The 13,009-nt window shown below is 45.2% G+C and overlaps 1 protein-coding gene across 2 annotated transcripts in view; it reads left to right on the forward strand.

The window, feature by feature from the left end:
- The window catches only part of TMOD4 (tropomodulin 4), a 43,752-nt gene that overhangs the window by 26,471 nt on the left and 4,272 nt on the right, over positions 1-13,009 (forward strand). For both annotated transcript variants that reach the window (XM_030187857.1, XM_030187858.1), the window contains exons 3-7: positions 2,571-2,727; positions 8,775-8,897; positions 10,990-11,079; positions 11,682-11,812; positions 12,098-12,205. In XM_030187857.1, coding sequence (XP_030043717.1) covers positions 2,571-2,727; positions 8,775-8,897; positions 10,990-11,079; positions 11,682-11,812; positions 12,098-12,205 — 609 coding nt within the window. The remainder of the gene's footprint in view (positions 1-2,570; positions 2,728-8,774; positions 8,898-10,989; positions 11,080-11,681; positions 11,813-12,097; positions 12,206-13,009) is intronic.

Here is a 13,009-nt window from a genome sequence, read left to right on the forward strand (position 1 = left end):
CTGTAAACATTGTTGGGACTTAAATGAGGTAATACACAGAGCAAAACACCAGACACAATTATTGGAGTTTAATATGGAAGTTTATGGGTTAAGATAGAATTTTCTGTTATCTGTTATCAGACTTCTATTGTATAATTGCTAGTAATGCATTTTCATTTATAACAATAGTTAATACATAAATGTTAAATACAGAATAAGTGTTATATTACAACATTTGATGGCTGTACGTAATGTTGCTTGTTTGAAGTGCTGTTCCACTGTTTTGAGACTGCTATGCTCAGGTGGATTTGTACTTTTGGAGTTGTCATCAATAAAAACTGTTGAAAATAAAGAAGACCAGGGTATGTTTAAGAGGAGCAGCATATTTAAGAGCCCCCCCCCCCCCCCCCCGAGTGTATACCCCCCCCCCTCCCACATTGCTATAATGGTACTATATCCACTCCATTTTCATATGTACTTTTGTCAGTCAATCACGGTCCTTCTCCAGCAGATTGCAAAGTTGGGAAACAATCGCAGATATTCAAATCACAGAGTCTATACCTCCCCAAGTTCACAGAGACTATACGTCCCCGAGTGTATACCCCCCACATTCCAATGGGTTATTATCGTCAATCCCACCATATCAACCTACTCCCTTATTCCGCTGAACTCTGATTCCCATTATACTTCCGATCACGATCCATTATTTTTACCAATCACGATCCATTATTTTTAATTTTGCTGGATATAAGAGACTAAAAAAAACCTGTAATTTATGTGGACGAGTCTCTCCTTCATGACTCGCTGTAATTTATGTGGACGAGTTTCTCCTTCATGACGCGGGCCCAGTCTGTGCGCTCTTTCCAGGTGAATTCTCCCGCCAAATCTGGAAGCTCCGCCACCTCCGGGATCCATCTTTCTAGGACCTAACTTAGGTCCTTTTCTCCTAAGGACTCCAGGAGGCCATCAGGAGCGATTTTCGATCTCTTCCAGCTTTTCCTCCAATGTTGCTATTATACGTTTGTGCAGCACTGGGCTCTCATCCGAGAGAGCTGCTGCACCGCATCCTCCACGCTTCCCGCTGCTGCACTTCTCGGAGACATAAAGTACATCCAAAGTTCGTTATCCAGAGAATCTACAAAGCCTCCCAAAGCCCGAGTTTGCGATCTAACCTCAGCTGCATAGTAGCATTAAAGTCCCCTGCCATTAGCAACCTTACCCCCCCCCCCCCCCCCCGCACAAAAGTTTGCAGGGCTCTCCGAAGGCGATCAAAAAAGACATCGATGCTCATTTTCGTGCGTAAACACAAACCAAAAGTATACTCCTCCTGTTCCAACATTACGACCCCCAGGATCTATCTTCAAATACAAGAGCTGAACCTGTACATCTTTAGCGCCATGCACATCCGACGCATAATACAATTGGATATTAGAGGATAGCAAACCAAACCCATCTTCCCCCCACAATTACAGAGATGAAAGGCAAAAACCTGTAAAAATTTAATGGTATTGTAAAATGTAATGGTATTGTACATTATTAAGGCTACAGAGGGCTCAGGGGCCCTCACATGTGGGTGACTCCAGAATGTTTGCAAGGGGCAGGTTTGGGAAAGGTGGGTGGGTAAGGATTACACGCACCAATCTAAGGTCCACCACTCTTGGTCCAGAATTGATGAGATTGATTCTTTAAGGCCCGATGGAGATCTCGGACCATAATACGATCTAAGGGGAGGGGGGGAGCATGCCAACCAGACACTGGAGATTTCCTGCTTATCCTGTGCCGAAGGAATGGATCCTCAGGAGCTTAGTCAAGATCGGGAGGCGGGGCTGGTGGTTGGGAGGCGGGGATAGTGCTGGGCAGACTTATACGGTCTGTGCCCTGAAGAGCACAGGTACAAATCAAAGTAGGGTATACACAAAAAGCAGCAAATATGAGTTATCTTGTTGGGCAGACTGGATGGACCGTGCAGGTCTTTTTCTGCCGTCATCTACTATGTTACTAGCTACTATCTGTATAAAGAGGCAAATTAAGTAAATGGTCTAGTTATGTAGACACGAATCTGGCCTCGGGTGACTCACCGGTGACATTTTGGGAGGCCTCAAAAGTGGGGGGGGGGGGGGGGGGGGGGGCCTGTTGGATTTAAAACTTATTGCAATGGCATGCTGCCTGCAGCATCTGTCCGATTGGTTCCGCTCGAGGGAGTTCTCCTGTACTGAGGTGGAGACTTCCCTGATGGCGCCACTGGGGTTTGCGTATTGGCTTCGTGCGCCGTCAGAGGAACCGCCGGCGCTGGGGCCATATGGGTATATCCCCCCTATGGAAAGCATGGAAATGGCTGGCCAAGACGTATAATTGGAATAGCACAGTTTCACCCCCATTAAAGGTAATTTAGCGTTCCCGGAAGGGGGGAAATCTGCGTTGTTCACAAAGTGGGGGGGCACTTGTGGAATTCAATACTTGTTTCAGGTGTGAAGAGTTTGGGGTTAGGGCGGAATGATTACTTTTCAGATTAACCACTATGTTAGAACATTACCTGTATCTGCCCTCACACAGGCTTACTTTTCACCAGCTTTCTCCTTTTTCCTCCTCAGAACATCCTTCTTCCGGCTGGAATGCGGCAAAGAGATCAGACAAAGAAAAGTCCGACGGGGCCCCTCGACCGGGATGCCCTCCTACAGCACCTTGAGAAGGAGGCCTTGGAGGTGAAGGAGCGCGAAGACCTCGTCCCTTACACTGGAGAGAAACGGGGTAAAAGGGCAATCTCACTGCTTGGGGGAAAAACGATGTTATACAGAAATGCAACCGCGTTTTTTATCACTACTGCTCTGTTAGTGCTGGTTGAGAGGGAGCAGATTGACTGGCTACAGGTCCACTGAGCCCCTCTATCCTCCTCCTGTGTCTCTCTGTAAGTGTCCCTGGGGGTGTCTAAATTGTTGTAACTGGTTCCCTGCACCAGTCACTACCTCTTCTGGCATGGGACTAAAATTCAATAGGGTTGTGACCAGCAAAGCATCTCAGTTCCTAAAGGGTCATTCCATGCCAAGTGGTCTAAACCTTCCCACCATCATTTCTCCAATTTTATTCAAATTTTATCTGTTGCGCGAGAGTCAGGTGTTACAGACCTCAAATTCTGGGAAACTTCGTTTAACTGCAGTAGTTACAGATCTAGACCTCCTTTTCTGAAAGGTTGTCAGTCCATGAGCGCACAACATTGAGCAAAATGCCATTTTGGGGGTCTAATAAAATCCAAACCTATGGCTAAAGAATTCAAATCCTGTACAGTTTTTGATGCTAATTCCGATGAAATACATTTTAACATTATGGATGCAAAATCGTTAACTCAAAGTGTGCATCAAAAGTAGTCGCGACTCACTGGAACATATTTGGACCAATATTCAGACCGCAACAACTTCCATGCAAACAAAGATACGGACGTGAAATTTTGAACAAGCGGTATGCTTGTGCTGGACATAATACTGCCAGATTTGCAACTAACCAGCATCTATAACCGCCCTGCAGGATCTCCTCAAAGTTGGCACTGTCAGCGCAAATGGTAAAATGTACCAAAGTTCAAAGCCAATTATTCAAAAAAGAGTCTGCCTGAATCAGCTTGTGAACAGTATCGTCTGAAAGAGAAAAATTGTGCTCTACATCACCGATATGTTTTTGTTTTGCAATACATTAAGTAGCCATTTATCACGTCAAAGTATGATATATTTAGTAAGCTTGATGCACTCAAGACTCAATTTCCTAGAAATGAAGAAAAATAATAGTCACTTTAATAAAAGTCGCTGCTTATTTTTATTTATTTATATCCCACGTTTTCCCACCTTTTTTTGCAGGCTCAATGTGGCTTACAATACATCATGAATAGTAAAGATATAAGAAAATAGACAATTATTGCAAAAGAATCTTGGGTAACATGATAATGATAAAACATGATAGTACAACAACAAGCAACATTGTAGGACGGTACTGAATATATGTGGAGGAGTGTTCACGTGTGTTGATCTTTGTGGTATGTCTTGTTGAAGAGATGGGTTTTCAGTAGTTTGCGGAAGTCAGTTAGTTCGTAAATTGTTTTTAAGTTGCGCGGCAGCGCTTTCTACAATTGTGCGCTCAAGTAGGAAAAGGTTGATGAATGCATTAGTTTTGTATTTTAGACCTTTATAGTTGGGGAAGTGAAGATTAAGGAATGTAGTTTGGCCAAAGGTATCATCATTAGGTTGAATGTTGGCGAGAGGGGGGATACTCCGCAATCAGGTGTCCATGTGGCTGATGTGATCGAATTAGAGATATCGCTTGATATGAGCATGTGGTTAGGAACCCTTTCTGGACATGTAATATGTTCTTACCAGTTGCAATCGTTTTGTTTGAAGTGAATATCAAGCAGGAGATTGCCACAGGCAAAAAGCATACTCCTCTTTAGACATGTCGAGCGCATTCGTCAAACGTTCTTTCCTTAATTCACCACTACTACTAACATTTATATAGCGCTGCTCAAAGAGTACTACTACTATTTAGCATTTCTATAGCGCTACAAGGCGTACGCAGCGCTGCACAAACATAGAAGAAAGACAGTCCCTGCTCAAAGAGCTTACAATCTAATAAAGTAAGCAAATCAAATCAATTAATGTGAACGGGAAGGAAGAGAGGAGGGTAGGTGGAGGCGAGTGGTTACAAGTGGTTACGAGTCAAAAGCAATGTTAAAGAGGTGGGCTTTCAGTCTAGATTTAAAGGTGGCCAAGGATGGGGCAAGACGTAGGGGCTCAGGAAGTTTATTCCAGGCGTAGGGTGCGGCGAGACAGAAGGCGCAAAGTCTGGATTTGGCAGTAGTGGAGAAGGGAACAGATAAGAAGGATTTATCCATGGAGCGGAGTGCACGGGAAGGACGAGTGTGGAGAGATACTGGGGAGCAGCAGAGTGAATACATTTATAGGTTAGTAGAAGAAGTTTGAACAGGATGCGAAAATGGATAGGGAGCCAGTGAAGGGTCTTGAGGAGAGGGGTAGTATGAGTAAAGCGACCCTGGCGGAAGACGAGACGGGCAGCAGAGTTTTGAACGGATTGGAGAGGGGAGAGGTGACTAAGTGGGAGGCCAGCAAGAAGCAGATTGCAGTAGTCTAAACGAGAGGTGACAAGGGTGTGGATGAGGGTTTTGGTAGAGTGCTCGGAAAGAAAGGGGCGGATTTTACGGATGTTGTAGAGAAAGAAACGACAGGTCTTGGCAATCTGCTGGATATGAGCAGAGAAGGAGAGAGAAGAGTCAAGGATGACTCCAAAGTTTCGAGCTGAGGAGACAGGGAGAATGAGAGAGCCATCAACAGAAAACGGGGGGAGCGGGGAGACATTACGGGCAAGGGAATTACAGGGTACAGAGGAACAGGGAAGGAGGAGGGCAGTAGTGAAAAGGTGAGCTTTCAACATAGATTTAAAAAATTAGGTAAATTGCAATAGTCCAAGCGAGAAGTAATAAGAGTGTGAATAAGGGTTCTGGTGGCATATTCAGAAAGGAAAGTGCAAATTTTGCTAATGTTGAAGATAAAGAAGCGACAGGTTTTGGCGATTTGTTGAATATGGGCAGAGAAGGAGAGAGAGGAATCGAAAACTCTAAGGTTACGAGCTGAGGAGACAGGGAGAGAGCCATTAAAATAGATAGAGAAATGGGGGAAGAGGGGAGGAGGGTTTAGGGGAAAAATGAGAAGTTCAGTTTTAGCCATGTTTAATTTGAGATGGCGTTGAGACATCAAGGTAGCAATGTCAGACAAGCAGGCATAGATTTTGTCCTGGATTAAGGTTGAGATTTCAGGGGTGGAGATATAGAATCCAAGCGAGGACAGCGTATCGAGGAGTAAGGTGTGGTCAACAGTGTCGAAAACAGCAGACAGGTCAAGGAGGATGAGGATGGAATAGAGACATCTGGATTTAGCCAGAAGCAGATCATTAGAAACTTTAGCAAGAGCAGTTTCAGTTGAAACCGGATTGAAGTGGGTCAATAGGTTGAGAAGAGAGAAAGTCAAGACAACGGCGGTGAACGACACATTCAAAGTAGTTTGGAGAGGAAAGGGAGGAGAGGACAGGGAGAAGGGAGATGGGGGCGATAGATAGTTGGAGGGGACAGGTAGGGGGGTCAGGTGAGGGTTTTTTTTAAGGAGTGGAGTGACTATAGCATGTTTGAAAGTCGTAGGAAGAAGGAGAGGAAGGAGAGTAGGGGGTGTGGACTAAGGGACAGGGAGATGGAGGGTTTGGATGAAAATTCAAGGTTAATCTTACAGATTTTTTCATACAGATTTTTTTCATTGAAGTAATCAGCTAGGGTCTGTGAAGAAAGAGAAGAGGGAATAGGGGACGGAGGAACTTTGAGAAGAGAGTTCAGTGTGGCGAAGAGAAGTCGAGGGTTAGAACCGAGGGAATTAGTCAAATGGGTGAAGTAATCCTGTTTGGCAAGTGAAAGGGCAGACTGAAAGGAGTTCAGCAAGAATTTGAAATGAGTGCAGACTGAAAAGAGTTCAGCATGAATTTGAAATGAGTGAAGTCTGCAAGGGTACGGGATTTAAACCAAGAACGTTCTGCTGAGCGGGCGCAAGAACGAAAATAACGGATTTTAGAAGTTAGCCAAGGCTGGGGTTTGGTACGCCTAGTAGGGCGGGCGTGAGAGGGGCAAGAGTGTCAAGAGCAGAGGAGAGAATAGTATCGTAGGAAGAAATAGCTTCATTCACAAACTTAGGTAAAGTGGTGGTAGAGAGAAGGTTAGAGACACAAGAGGATAGAGTAGAGGGGTCGATAGCTTGAAGGTTCCTAGAGGTGGGGGATGAGATTGGGTGGGACTGGGGAGGAGGGTGCTTAAGATTGAAGGTCAGTGTAGGTGATGGTCGGATAGGGGGAGATCAGAGGAATTGTTGGAGGGGAAGCAGTTAGAGGAGAGGATAAGATCGAGACAGTGACCATTATGGTGAGTGGGTGCAGAGGAGGAGCACAGTTGAAGATTGAATGAGGATGTTAGGGCAAGGAATTGGGAGGCATAGGAGTCGGATGGATCATCAACGTGGATGTTAAAGTCGCCAAGGATAAATAGAGGGGGATGAAGGATTATGAAAGAAAGAGAGCCGGGCGTCAAAGTCAGTGATAAAGGATGGAAGAGATTTATCAGGGGGGGGGGGGGGGGGGGGGGGTGATAAATGACTGCTAGACGGAGAGGCAAGGGAGTGAAGAGGCAGATAGAGTGGACTTCAAAGGACGAAAAACAGAGAGACTGGGGTGGGAGAAGAGGTTGAAATTTACATGAGGGAGAGAGCAGAAATCCAACGCCACCGCCGCCGGCAAGGCGAGGGGTGTGTGAGAAAAGATAGCCGCCGTGGCAAAGGGCTGCGACGAAATTAGAGTCATCAGGGGAGAGCCTAGTTTCAGTTAAGGCAAGTAGATGGAGGGAGCGAGAAATGAAAAGGCCATGAATGTAGGGAAGTTTATTGCAGATACAGCGGGCATTCCATAGGGCACAAGAGAAGGGTAAGGAGGAAAGAAAGGAATAGAGATGAGATTAGAGAGGTTGCAATGTGGTCTGCATAAGTAGGGAGAGGACTGAAGAGGAGGGCCAGGATTGGATTGATGTCACCGGCTGAGAGTAAGAGGAGTTAATGAGAGCGGAGGAGGGTAGGAGAGGAGTGGCCACGAAGGCCTGAGGTACTCAGGTAGAATGGGGAAGGTGAAATGGAGGAAAGAAGGAGATGGAAGCATCGTCGAAGGCAAGAGGTACTCGGGTAGAATGGGGAAGTTGAAATGGAGGGAAGGAAGAGATGGAAGCATCGTCGAAGGCAAGAGGTACTCGGGTAGAATGGGGAAGTTGAAATGGAGGGAAGGAGGAGATGGAAGTGATGAAGTCAATGGATGGGCACTGAGTTCCTGTAATGGAGAGAGGTAGGGGGTGAGGAAAAAGATTAGGAAGGGACAGGACTATGTATATGGCCATCTATAACGACTGAGGTACTATCGGGTGCAGCAATTGACAACCCCTCTCACAGACTCAACAGAAAGGAAAGAAGGGACAAAACAAACTAAACAACTAATAAACATTATCACAACCTCGACCCCAACTGAACCCTACCAACTAATACAAATGGGATACATAAATGCCAGATCGGTAGTAACTACGACAATATACGACTGGATCACAACAGACAATCTCGACTTCTTATTTATTAGCGAAACTTGGATCCATGACCTCAAACATCCCATAATCTTAGAACTATGCCCTCCAGGGTACAAAATTACCCACTGGACAAGGAACGGAAAAAAAAGGAGGCGGCATAGCTATTAATCTATAGATCCCAATTCACCGTCACAACAACAGCCGAATCCATACTTCCCCAACTTGAAACAGCTTCAGTTAGAATCAACCACTCTACCCCCCTACATGACCACCACCTAAACCTTATGCCAAACACATTTTATTTCGAATACATGTGTTTCCACCCAAAACCTCCTTATAGCAGGAGACATCACCTTGAGGATACAAACCTAACAAATGTATCTGAATGCAAGGACTTCCTCTGATCACTACAAAGCAAACCTCTCCCTCCACTGGCAAACAAAAGATTAACAACATAAACAAGAACAACGTACCTACACCACAAGAGGCAAAATAGACTTGCTAATATTCTGGCAACAATTCTATAATAACGAATGGTCAACACCCCCCGACTCCTTCCAGAAGTTGTGAATGAATTTTCAGGGCGATAGAAGAGTTTAGTCCTCCCTCAGCATAGCAGCTAATTCTTCTGTTTCTGCTCTACCTGTAGGAAAACCTTTTATTCCCAAACAAGCAAAACGAGAGATCCCCAAAGAGGAACAGATTACGCTGGAACCAGAGCTGGAGGAAGCCCTGGCTAATGCTACAGATGCAGAGATGTGCGACATTGCAGGTAATGCTGTAGTGTTGGGGGGGGGGGGGGGGGGGGGGGGGAAGGGGTTGCATGAGAGAGGGGTGTATATATGAGAAGGGCCGAGAATGTATATGAGGGTTTATGGATGTAGGCCCTGGAGTGAGGCGAGTGTATATAGAAGTGATGTAGAAGAGTCTGCATCAGCAATTAAGAAACAACTTTAATTAAAACAATCACATTTAAATAAACGAGTGCAGGAGTAGCCTAGTGGTTAGTGCAGCGGACTCTGATTCTGGGGAACTGGGTTTGATTCCCACTGCAGCTCCTTTTGACTCTCACACTTAAACCACAAATATGGGTTGTTGGGATGTATATATGAAAGGAATTGGTGGGATGGTGGGCTGAGTATTGGAGGCCAATTTTGTAGTAAACTAATAACTCCCCTCCCCAAGTTATCTAATGGCAACTGAGCACCCCTGCTTCTTTTTGGCTGGTGAGGTGCTGGCGGCCATGAGAGGGATCAGTAACCCTGACTAGAGCCCAACCCTCCACTACACATGCTAGGATTGAATTAGATGTGAGCTTCTTTCTTACTCATCTTCATTCCCTATTAGCGACCAGACTTTGTGTACATTGTAATTGTGATACAAAGTCTTTAAGGCGAGAATATTATAAGCTTCCGCTTATGACAATTCATCTGGTTTTCAAGATATCAACCATGAATATGCAAGATTTACCATATGCTGCCTCCATCGCCCTAAATGAATAATGATGATGCCTGACCTGGGCTGCTGTCGGGACCAGCTCATACCACACAATCTAAGAGGCAGCCAATTTCATACCCCGATGATGCCTCCCGTTTTCCAGTGCCTTTTTCATGAGACGCCCATAGCATAATTACTTGTGTTGGCTGCCACTTTTTTCTGGCCCAGATTACAAACGAATGACCTACAATCCAATCAATGGAGAGCACAAGAAAGTAAAGGCGAGGCACAGCGGCAACGTTCAAATTATTTCAGAGGGGTGGGAGCTTGGGAGGAAAAGCAGTTGAGAGCCGTATGCGATGGGCTTCTCTGAACAATCCTTTCTGGCGGGTGTTGGAATGAAATGTAGATATTTAGGTCAGGAATGCAGCAGAATTTTCTCAGCTGCCAGCTAAATTTAAATGAAGGTCATTCTGGGTCAAGGAGGATGGAACATGAAGGTAGTTGAATAGAAGACCATTACCTAATGGACAGGGTGACTGGCAGTCATAGTAGAAAGGCTCAGGGATGGGGAACTCTTATCAGAGAGGGTCAAAATGAAGTTACCCATTGGATGATGCTTTTGGGTAGCTAGATGTCACAGGCCCTGGTGAGCAACAACAGTGTGAGGAGGGGGTTGTACATGTCCAAACGGAAGAAGGTCATCTCCCTCCAGCAGATGCTCTCTGAGCTTTAAAAGGGCTTCTCATCCAGTGTGACCTGTGCTTGAGCTAAGCCCCCACCCCCTCCTATGGTACAGCCATACAAGCCACCGCCTTCCTCGGTCTCCAATTCCCACAGCTCAGCCACTCACTAACAGCAGCTGGCATGGCCCCAGGGCAGCTAAAATCAGCAACATCACAGCACAGGGTATCTGCTTACATCTACCCTGCCTGCAAAAGGGATTAAAATAAAAAAGGTGCTCTCTCCAGGGTCTCATGCCCCCCATATAGCGAGATCCTTTCTGCAAATGCGCAGAGGGCTGGAGAAACAGTGACCCTCTCACCTTGTTGAGGGTTTGAGACAAGGTATCTGTGCTCAGACCAAGCCATCTGCCTATAGAGTTAAATCCAATGAAACCCACCAGCAGTTACTGCAAGAAAAACTTTATACTTCCAAGTTTACCCTGTTACAGAGATTCTACTCAGCCAGAATTTATCGTTAACTACTTTCCTAAAAATTAGAAACTATTTTTCACTCACTTTTTAAATGTACTACCTGAAATGCAGATAGTCTCAGTGACGTTGATGGCTGATCCACCCTTTCTGCTGCTGTTGATTTCTTCTGGCTTCACCTCTAGAGACTGGTGTGTAGGCTTTACCTGTGACCAGTGCTGTCTTGATCATTTTCACTGTTTGATATCTAAAAAATAGTTCTTTCCCTTACAGCAATTCTGGGGATGTACACGCTAATGAGTAACAAACAGTACTACGATGCCATCACTACAGGGATTATTATAAACCAAGAAGGAATAAACAGTACGTACATTGCAATTTCTGTCCACCTGCAAATCCGTCCTCTCTACATATATAGCATATAACCCGTCATATGTTCATGCAAATATCCATCCACTCCACTTTGTCATATGTTCCCTTTACCCCATCCATTTCTAGCTCTATCCACTTTATCACAAATTCTGCACACATTCTGCTATCACTTCTTTCTATATCCATCCATACATTCACTTCTATGAATGAATGACGTGGTGGGTGGATGGATACATGGATATCATCCATCTCTATACACATCCACCTCATCCTGTATCCATGTGCCCATACATCATCCATCTCTCTATGTCCATCCAACTTGCCGTGCGTGCATCCACAAACCTGTCCATCTACCCCATCCTTGCTTCCATTTCTTCATTCATCAGTCCATTCTAAATGAGAGAGTGAGGAGAAGACCTTATGGTTAAAAGGTCTAACCACTATCAAAAGTTTGGAATACCATTCTCTGAGCAATGCAGTTTGTCACTGTCTGCGAGCTGACCTAGGTGACTTCGAGAAGTCACCTAACATTCTCAGCATCCAGCAGAAACTGTTATGTATACTGAACCTGCATACTGTGATTCTAAACTCAGGTGTAGTGCAACCAGACACATACAAACCTGTCCCGGATGAGCCTCCAAACCCCACTAACGTCGAGGAGACACTACAGAAGATCAAGAACAATGATAAGGACCTGGTGGAGGTCAATCTCAACAATATCAAGGTAAAAAAACATTAGTTTCACAATAGCACCTGCCCATGTTTTTGCTTGTGGTCACAAAGGATCTTGTACAAGGTTCCCAAGAGCAAGTACCATTACAAAATTAAAAGGGGAAATTTTTTTAAACAGCCTCTTAAAATTATTCCCTATTCCAGCAAGAGGATGAAGGTGCTTCTCACTTTAGAGGAAGAACTTGTAAACAGCAGGTTGCGAGAAGGAAGGGAGGTGATGCAAGACACTCACAGATATTTTCACTGGCCAAAAAGATGCCGTTTCTTTCTCTCTTAGGACATTCCGATTCCTACCTTGAAGGAGATCTGTGAAGCCATGAAAACTAACACCCATGTGCAAAAGCTAAGCTTGGTGGCAACACGAAGCAATGACCCTGTGGCTCATGTAAGTCTCATCGGTATCCATTGTCTTTTTCTGCTTTGTTCAGAACCCTTATTTTATCTACTACTACTATAAATCACTTCTATAGCGCTAGCTCAAAAGAGCTTACAATCTAAATCAGGACAAACAGACAGGACCAAGGACCAAAAAGGATAAGGGAAGGACAGACGGAAGAACACATAAGGAGTCAAAAGCAGCATCAAACACGTAAGCCTTTAGCCCGGATTTGAAGGTTTGAAGGCAGCCAGAGATGGAGCTAGACGTAATGGCTCAGGAAGCCTATTCCAGGCATAAGGTGCGACGAAAGAGAGAGGTGGCTGAGTGGAAGACCTGTGAGAAGCATGTTGCAGTAATCTAAGCGAGAGGTGATGAGAGTGTGGATGAGGGGGTTTTGGCAATCTGTGGAATATGGGCAGAGGAGAGGGAGGAGTCGAAGACGACCCCAAGGTTGCGAGCAGACGAGACAGGATGAATGCGTGTTGTCGACAGAAATAGAGAATGGGGGAAGGGGAGAGGTTGGTTTAGGTGGGATCAGGTGGCAGTGAAACATCCAGGTAGCAATGCCAGAGAGAGAGGCAGGCAGATACCTTGAACTGGATTTCTGCCGAGATTACTGGTGTGGAGAGAGGTAGATCTGGGAGTCATCAGCGTAAGGAGAGGTCCTAGAACAGATCCTTGAGGTACACCCCACTGACAGCAGGATAGAGGAAGAGGAGAAACACTAAAAGAGTATACACTAAAAGTACGCTGTGAGAGATAAGAAGAGAACTAGGAGAGAGCAGAATTCTGAAATCCAAGTGAGGACAG

Source organism: Microcaecilia unicolor, chromosome 14, assembly GCF_901765095.1.
Source record: "Microcaecilia unicolor chromosome 14, aMicUni1.1, whole genome shotgun sequence".
Classification (NCBI taxonomy): Eukaryota; Metazoa; Chordata; class Amphibia; order Gymnophiona; family Siphonopidae; genus Microcaecilia; species Microcaecilia unicolor.